The sequence below is a fragment of the Amia ocellicauda genome, chromosome 1 (genome assembly GCF_036373705.1).
Source record: "Amia ocellicauda isolate fAmiCal2 chromosome 1, fAmiCal2.hap1, whole genome shotgun sequence".
NCBI classification, from domain to species: Eukaryota; Metazoa; Chordata; class Actinopteri; order Amiiformes; family Amiidae; genus Amia; species Amia ocellicauda.
In genome coordinates, this window is record NC_089850.1 from 42718350 (window position 1) to 42728258 (window position 9909).

Sequence of the window (9909 nt, forward strand, 5' to 3'; positions counted from 1 at the left end):
AACCAGAACAATATTCCATATTACGTTTTATACATGTAATCCTCAAGGAAACTAAAATACAAAGGTGATACATTCTTTGATATATTTTTTTTTCCCCGAGATGGCACATTGTATGTACTCATTAGGGTGTTCTATAACCAATGATTGCAACAGTTAAATGCATTTAAAAAAATCAAGTGAATAATTTTAATATATATTTATTTAATATTTAATCTATGTATTGTCATTTGAGACTGGGACAGAAGGACACCAGAAAAGTAAAAGAAACCAGTGATTTCAATATGCAGTTCACAATTTATTTACCGAAGAAATTTTGGACAAAACATCAAACCAAATACATTACAATCAAAACACCAGAGGCAGTGAAACCCCACCATGCATATCACTTTCTCTAAACATTCCCCCTTCCAAAGTATAAGAAAAATAAAATCCTTCAACATTAGCACCAACTCAGCACCATCAAAGTGAGTAGTTCACCCCATATTTCTTAACTGAAACAAAATAAAAGCAATTTGTTAAAAAGGGGAAAAAGAAAAAAAAGGCAGGTCAGCTGCAGTTTGTTTCATAAATCCACCGAGAATTGAACCACCCTCTGCTCATTCTCCTTTCATTTTCTGAGTTAAGCTTTCAATAGCATCCATAGGGCAAATGCCAAGTAGCTGTACGCACATGCCACATACTAGAATAAAGCACAAATTCAAGTAACATTTAAATACTACAAAAGTCCACATGTACCTATCCAGAACATGACCATTTCACAGAACCTGTACAGGCAGTAATAAAAAAATTAAAATGAGGTACTGGAAACAGCATAGTAGTTATGTCCAGAACTATTTTTATATAGTACAGTCATGAAAAAGACAAGTAATTATGATTAAATAAAACAGGGGTAAAAAAAAATCCAGAAAGGGGAAGCAATTCATTGTTAAGTACAGTGTCTGTACCTGTCAGAAATGAAACCAGTATTAAATTAAAAATACTGGCTTCTATGGCAATCGGATATTTTGGGTAGCAGATGTGCACTTGCAGCATATAATTTCCTTATGATGGGTCTAAGTACTATATTGGATGCTTCCATCTACCCACTATCACCATCTAATTTCTTTGGGGAAACTTTTCTATTAGTTTTTATTTTTAAGCAATTTACTTTAAAGCGTTTCACAAAAACTAAGCTTAAATTTGTAAAGCCCTGTGTGCAGTCACCATCAAGTACAATAAATAGTTAAAATCTCCTCAGGGTAGGAGGTGTACAATTCCATTAAAAATGCCTTGTTTAAGGTTCTATTGGGCCTTTATTAAATTCTAAATGTCTTCAAACTACTGCGTCTTTACCTTTCTCAGATAAATTGTCCAAACAAATAAAGGATCTACAAATGGGTATTTAACTGCATAGACTTAGCAGCAGTTGATTTGACTGGTATGCGTTAAACTTCGGACAGTTTCCCCCCCCCCCCTCCAACTAAATACCTGCCCTGTGTCCATGTAGCCCAGACATTAACTTCATGTTGTATATGACCAAAATATAAATGAACCTTGAGAAACAAAAATCAATATCTGTAATTTCTTAAATATAAGTTAAATGTCTCTTGGTACCAACAAAATTAAAACACTTAAATAGTTTATACTATTATGTATGTTGAATCAGCTCATCTGTCCAACCCCAATATTTTCTTCTTATTCCGCCTATACAAATCTAGTGCATGATGGCAGGTCTGGAAGCTATTTTTGAACCCTGTATATTTTTGGTTAAAAAAATTAAAATACTACAGTAGCAGTTATACTGTAAGTTTGTGTTTTAATAGCTTACTGCAACCAAGGCAGTTGACATGAAAATGGAACATCTTGTTAAATAAGTTAGGAACAAAGGTATATATATATATATATATATATATATATATATATATATATATAAAAAAAAAAACTAGCTGACATGAATACAAAACATTTGATATTGAAGAAGTTAGGCTGAGAATTGTACCAGTTAATGAGTTACTTAGCTACACAAAGAAATTAACTGAAGATTTTGTTAGCACCCGCTTTTTATGTCGGTCCATGTGCACCTACGAAATAAATGAAAAAAAAAAAAAAACTAAGATTACCCGAATGAAATAAACAAATACATAACAGTACGATGCCAAATGTGTTGAGGCAAAAGTTATTTATTGTGACTTGCAAATGCTTTTTTAGAAAAGAAGAGGAGTGATACACTGCAGTTTGACTGACACTGGCAGATATTTTAGTTTTCTTCTCCAAGGCTCCTTGAGAGGAGAAGCTGTGATAATCCATGCTGCCTATTTAATTGTACTTTTTTACTCCACTAGTACCAATCTAACCTGATAGCACCACTTCCAGAAATTGCTACATAACATCTGCATTTCACATGTTCTGTTGCTCCTCAAAGATCAATGAAGGAACTCCAACATTGTGTCTGCTGCCAAGCTAGGTTGATCTAGGATTCCATTTAATGGGTCAAGAAGGATTCCTTCATGTATGTTTTTGCCAGATATGTCCTCCAGACAAACCCTCACTTCATTGGGCTGCTCAGCTGAAAAATTTGTCCAACTCTTCCTCCATGTTAACATCAGGCACCAGCTGATCTGAAGCCTCCTTGTCATTTGCACCATATCCTGAACTAGAGACATGTATATCTGAGCAAAACCAAGGATGGTCCAAGATTTCCCGCGAAGTTAGCCTCTCGTTAGGTTCCCGCCTAAGGATACTGCGGATGAGGCATTTGGCCTTGGGGGTGAGCGTTTCTGGGATGCTGAACTGCCCCCGGCGGATCTTGCTGAATAGAGAACCGGGTTCCACGTCATGGAATGGATAGCGTCCAACTAGAATCGTGTACAGCATGACACCCAGGCTCCAAACGTCCGCTGCCTTGCCAGAGTAGCTGCCACTTGTGTTGAGGATCTCTGGGCTCACATAGGCTGGGCAGCCATGCTTGTCAGAGAGAGAGTCATCTTCTCCTCCCAAAATATATGCATCCTCCAGGCTTTCCAATTTAACGAGACTCCTGAAAAATACAAAACGTATGTAAAGAGCAAAACTAGAATTAGAGGCACATTTCTGAAAACCAAGGCTCATTCCACATTTTACAAGGTTCAGGTGATGCATCATTCCTCTCTTATGTTAAGTGCTTTAAGAAAAATACTTCTCTGCAGTGCAGGTGTAAACACTGAAATTCAGACTGTACCCATAAATCAAACCCTGACAAAAAGATACTAAAGATTCCTCTGGTATCACTGACATAAAAGCCAGAGGGAATACTATATCTAAGACAAAACAAGAATTAAAGTGTACTTCGTAGATTAAATAACACGTACGGAATGTCATACATCAATTATTTAAAAACAAAGGAAGTTATTCTGCTTTAAATACTCTCAGCCATATACACATTATATACATATCAAACCACAAAAGAGTAGTCAGAGGCCAAATAAATCAGACATTAAACAGGAAATGCAGTTTTGTCCAACATAAGGGGAAGTCAAAGAAAAGAAAACCTCCATTGCATGACACAATTAGGCTATACAAATGCATACAGCAGGTTTTGCTTCTATTCCTTTGTCAATGAGCAAAGGGTCTTCTGCTTTTTTTTATGAAAAGATTTCAGCAAGAGCTTTTCAGATTTTTGATGAATGCCTTTTAGTACAGATGTCTAACCTGAGGGCTGTAAAATTAGTGGTTTATAATTTATTTAAAAAAATAAGTACAGAAGCAATAGGCTATAGCCTTTCCATATTTAGGAAAAAAACATTTGTGATAGATGCTACAGAATTTCTAGACCTTGTATTTATATTTAATTTGAAACTGGAACCAACTGCAATTTGAGGTTGTAACTGCAATGAACAGCTAGAAAAGTTAATTCACAAATCAGCCTTGTCCATATACTGTAAAAATACCTGATCCTATGGGCCCACTCTTAAAAGAGGAATAATGGCCAGGTGCCCGTGAGCTTGCAGTCTTATCAACGATAGCTGACACATTAGTCCTTCCATTTGTACAAAGCAGCAGATGGTCTATGAGTGCATAGTGCCTTGATCTTTCCTTTGCCAGTAAAAAAAAAAAAAAAAAAAAAAAAGGTTATAATGTTAAACAAAAATAAATTATTCCAAATTTGGATATAAAGGGGAAACAAATACCACTGATTCTAATTATATATACATGCACGCACACAATTACAATTTCTATTGAAAAGACTGTACAAATAGATATTTTATCAAACCTGCATTACACTTGGTCAAAACCAGATCTTACACAAAAGGAATAAAAGGTCATGTATGCAATACATGTATAATACTGCGAGCAGATCATCAAGAAACAAGTCTTAACAAGTCTGGAGTAAGTGGACTCTGGATAGAAATGGTTGAAAAACATGTACTTTGAATGGCACTATATTGTACCAAACCATAGCCAATAAATGTCCATCCTCTAATTACTTTATTATCAATTTATTTTTCAAAATGGTGGAAAATATATATGCCCACACTACCAGTCTGTTTGAATAGAAATATATGCAAATTACACATTGAATAGTTTCACTACTCCTTTGTATGGTTGTGGGGGAGGCATTTAAAATCAATTGCTCTCAGACTTGTCTCTGTAGAAAATGTAGCCTAAATATGATCTCAAAAGTTGATGAAAACTACAGTAGATTGAAGCCAACACTTTCACCGACCCATGATAGGATTTAACTGATCAAACCAGATCTCAACAAGATCTCAACTTCCTCAAATAACTATCCTGGATATCAATTCGGTAAAAATGCACTGTCCATGTTGAGCAAGGAAACCTCAAACTAAAACCGGTCAAGTATAAATTATTTCAAGCTCCATTAGAAGACTGCCTGCCTCATTTTGTTTCAGTGTCTGACCCTTTTTCTCTTTCCTTCTTTTCTCAGACCAAAGTAATGCTCAGGCAACTTGTTTGTCGGGGCAGCATTCTCATTACTCCAATACATAGTGCCTGCTCTCGCATACATCATTAAACTCATCAATCTGGCATCCTTGCTGTAGAAGTAGCACAGAGGTCATGAAGATGGTTTAGGTGTGCAGCTGCTTGACTGCCCCAGATTAGAAAGTGTCTGAGAGAAATGCTACATATTTACAGTGTGAATCACCGAGAACCCACAATTTATACAGCTTCAACATCTCCCAAAACATACCCGGTACATGGAATGCCAGTAATTGTGTAAATTATAAAAAATACTACCAAAAAGAATATTAATCTATTATCAGTTTGCTCAGCTCACAACTAACTATATTCACTCGGTTAAATGCAGTTTAGCAAACATTACAGTTGGAAATAAAGTAACCTTTTTATTTTTAATCAAATCCGGATCAGTATCATAAATGCTTTTAGCTATAGAATATCACTGGGTGCTTTATCAAATAAAAACGTACTCTTCCTTGGCATGTGAAAATAAATACACAGCCACCATATAAAAATGGATTTTAAATCAGAGCTTTTGACATCAAAATGCTTGCCACACTATGTCACTAATGACTCCACTATTTTGTGAATGCTTACATAATGCATGAGAGGTGGATAAATATAATATATATATTTTATATAAACGTGATCCTTTTAATATAATTTACAAGTGCTAAACAGACAAAAAATATATTTGCATTATTGACCTGTCAATAGTGCACATCTCCTGGTAGACCACAATCCCCCATAATGTATAGGTCTATCTAGATTATCAATGTCTTACATTTGCCAGAAAGGTTCAACTGGTTAAAGTAAGCTAATATAGTTTACTTGTGTAATAAAATCCTGACACTGAACACAACCAGCAGACACTGCAGCCTTCAGGCACTGGAGCAGTGCTCCCCTGATCTACCCTATACATCCTGGGAAGATCCAGCAGAAAATAAATACAAAAGCCTTAATCATAAGTATATTAAGTTAATTTGTATTTAATGCATTCTAGACATATACAAGTATATATCTAATTCATACAAACTGTAGCCTTTTAAAGAATACCCAAGTTATTATCAAATTACTGTTCCATACATAAAACTATTTTGAACCATTTCAGAAATGCATTATCTTACCTGTCTTCGTTTTTAAAAACAAATTTCCTCAGCTTCAGATCTCTCAAAACCAGTCCATTGTCATGGCAGTGAGCCACCGCTGATGCTATCTGATGGAACAGTCTGGCAGCCTCATCTTCTCTGAGCTTCTTACAGGTACGGACAAATGAGTGCATGTCCCCATGGCTCTTCTCAAAGAACACATAGGCTCTGGTTTCCCCAAGGAGAATTTCAACAATTTGGTTTATATTGTCATGTGCAGACAGACAGAAATAGGCTGCTAAGGATTCCTGATAGCGAGCAATATCAAACACCTAGATGGAGTAAAAGAGAAAAAGGTCAAAAAATAAAAAATACACAAGAAGCAAAGAAATAAAACTACATACAGGCTTGCATAACTCCCAATTATGCCCAGCTACAATATTAAATTAGTTGTGAGATGGCTATAAAATGGATCGCAGTATGAATAATGCAGGAGAAATTCAATCTGATTCATGAAAATTGCGGAGCATGACTCACACCTGATCACATGCTAGTGCAAAACAAGTCAGTTCTTGTCTCCTAGTCTGCAATTCTGGACCCCCTGATTACCACTGGAAATAAAGTGAGAGTGCTTAAATTAAACTGTTTATCTGATATCTGAGAAACTAACAAAACCACACACAAAATATATTTAATACCACATGATGCACCGCAGTATCAATGTCAGAACAAAAGGATGCTTTTGAATGGTACCCACAGGGAAACCATGACAATGTTCTTTTTCTCTCATTATGTCCCCAATGTCTACGTGTGACGTAACCTATAATTCCCTTAGCAATCGCTGCACTTGGATACAAAAGTATTTCAGACCTAGAAGATTACTCAAAATTCACTATCCATGCAAATGCCTGCATTCACAGCAATGTGGATTGTTCGGGTTTAGGGAACTCCTTTGAGGACTGTTCTCTGACGCAATATAAAAACCCCAAGTGTTAAAGAGGATTTGTACACCAAATTAGCGCAATGTCAGTCTACCTCGAAATTGTATATCGTCAAAACGATGAAACTAGCAAGAAAAACCACCATTATTGCTCCTACAGTCAAGACACCTTCAATATTGCAGTTTGAAGAAGATAGGTGCATGGCTTTTATCGTGCATACCGCTTATCACTTACGCTCTTCAAACAATATATGCCTTCAGAAGACTCGCAAGTAAGAAGAGTAAAGCCCAGGCCGTTTTCATTGTAATGAACACTGAGCAATGCCATAGAAACTGGAGACGAGATACTAGGGCAATATTTTTGCAAGGGCGCTGGGTTAAAGGACTTGCTCCATTGTTCTACATTATCATCAATGGACAACCCCCCCCGGCACCCAACTCTCTCTATTAAAACGTCAGAGAATATCCTTTAGAAGATGGATGTCGTGTAGATAAGATAGCATGGTAGGTCTGTGTTTTCTACCGAGGTCAATACGTCTATACGCTTGCATGCATGCATTCATTCATTCATACATACATACATACACGAGCAAGCGTGTGAACTGACATTACAATTCCAGTTTAGCTATACAAGCAGAACAATACATGAGTTATGTCTGTGTGTGTACATAGACAGATAGATATAAACCCCTGCACCACACGTGAGACATGTGTAATGTTAACTGCTATAAAGTTAACTGTAGGTGGGGAAGAGGATTTACAATTGGTTTCCTTCATGCATAGTATTAAATGCCAGCAGATGTGCGTGTTAATGCGATTCATTTTCAAAGCATTACAATTCAATTCCGGTTTAGCTATAAGCAGAACAATAAACTAATTCTCTCAATATCCATATATTCCTTGCACCACATTTGAGACGTGCAATGCCTACTGATACAAAGATAACTGTTGGGGGAAAAGACAAATGTGTTTTTTTTTTCTTCATGCACACTATTAAATACCAGCAGCTGTGTCCAATGATACACAGTAACAATCATGCATTGAGTGTTGCAACGTGCTCACCTTGCAGACGAGCTCCTCTCCGCTGTGCAAGTGCGCGGCTCGGAAAACGTGGTCTCCCTCCAGCGGCTCCAGCAAGAGGTATTTCCCAATGCACGACAGGCAGTGCGAGGAATTGGGGGTCTCTGGGGGGCTGGGAGAACCTAAATTGGGGCTGAAACTCTGACTCGATTCGGTAGTCCTCAAGCAAGATAGCTCCTCAAAGTCGTGGTGTTTGTGCCTTGATCTCCCATAACGTGCGATGTTAATGGGGTTGGACCTCTGTATGTTCATGAGTGTGCGATACCAAAGGACTTACTACACAATGGGTCTTCCGAGTCAGAGGATTCAAATAAGAGTTAATCTTGTTCAGTGTAAATGCCACTGAAACTAATCCGATGCATATAACAAAAAGAAAAAAAAATGAATGCAAGGTAACAACTACAAGAGCACCAAGTTCCAAGCCCTAGGTGGCGTCAGGATATTCTCTCTTTTAATAGCTGTAATTCTTCTACATTTACACGATCGTATAAAAGGCTTGCAAGCCTCGCTGCTGCACAACACTATTCGCTGTTAGAAGAAGGGGTGAAAAAAATATGTAACTCGCACATGAATGCATGAAGTATGCAGAGTCCCAATCTGCTGCAACGCCAAAGAAAGTGCAAACAAGGATAACAAAACGCCGGACAAGTGGTTTCAGCTGCCCTGTGCTCCGGTAGCATGCATGGGCCCTCCCGGGATTATCCGAGCAGAACAGAAACGATGCCAGATTGCGAAGTCCTCCTCTGGGTGGAAAACTGGATGCTTTTTTTTGTGCAAATTCGTTTTTATCCAAAGTATTATTGGGAGGGGGGGGGAATCCAATTGTATTGAGCTGCTCAGAAGGGATGGCCGATTTTTCCCAGGCCTATCCCTTTTTTCAGCAAGCCATCATCTCCCGCGGTGTATTAATAGTACTTACGTGACTGGGAATCTCTATTCACTGATGTCAGCAGCACATTCACACCGAGCCCCAGTGCAGCGCTGACTACACCGCCTCTCCTCCGCACACCAACCTGATGGGCTGTACGCCCGCCTTCTTTACGTCACGGGAAAGGAGCTCTATCATTGGCCCACCCGAGCCGTCAATCAAATGACGTGTAAAGAAACCTGTAGTTAGCAATGGGGTAGGTTGTACTCCGGGGTTTACATTACATTGTGCTTAACCAAGTGGGTGATATCCATCCGCCAAAGCTGGAATGGCAATCCAATGAGATTTGTGCGAGAACGGTTTTGTTTTTTATAGGTTTATATATTTTTTTTCAAGACTGTTGTTATTCGTATTACAATCAGTGTCGTGTTAGATTAGGACGCATCTATGCTAGATGGAAGCATGAATTACTTAAAAACTCCCAAGTGAGTTTGGAGAAACTCCACGGAAAGCAAGCACCAAACATCGTATTATTGCTTTCTTATATACACTCATTTACTTATGACGTGTAGTAGGGCTTGGGTGATTCAGTCCGTAACAATTAGTAAGAGACCGATTATTAAACTAAAATAATCCCCTGCTAAAGGTCCCCTTTTATTTTATAAATTATAACATTGCAGGAATGACATTTCCTATGAAAAACAGTCAAACATGCAATATTATATTGGGACAACCTGTGTATTATCATAAAATACTTTTTTGGCATTTTTCTTTTTCTTTTTTTTGACCTGTCAATAAATACATAAATAGTGTGTCCAGGGAGCTGTTGGCATTGAAATACTTGTTTTAGTTGGTCAATGAAGTGCTGTTGAGGAAAATACCTTGTGCCTCCATGTGAATGGGTAACCCGACACTGGGACAGCCTTCCTTTATTCATAGCTTGGGCCACATTGTGGGAGGAGGTGAGCACAGGACACTGGATTGAGCAATAGATTGAG

General features: G+C 37.8%; 1 protein-coding gene across 1 annotated transcript; it reads right to left on the reverse strand.

The window, feature by feature from the left end:
• Nucleotides 1–282: 282 nt before the first annotated feature.
• trib2 (tribbles pseudokinase 2) lies at nucleotides 283–9049 on the reverse strand. Its single transcript, XM_066705699.1, has 3 exons — nucleotides 8026–9049; nucleotides 6063–6355; nucleotides 283–3016 (listed from the first exon to the last, which is right to left on the reverse strand). Exons 1-3 carry the CDS (start codon nucleotides 8293–8295, stop codon nucleotides 2542–2544), a joined length of 1038 nt encoding a protein of 345 aa, XP_066561796.1. The 5' UTR covers nucleotides 8296–9049; the 3' UTR covers nucleotides 283–2541.
• Between the last annotated feature and the right edge of the window lie 860 nt (nucleotides 9050–9909).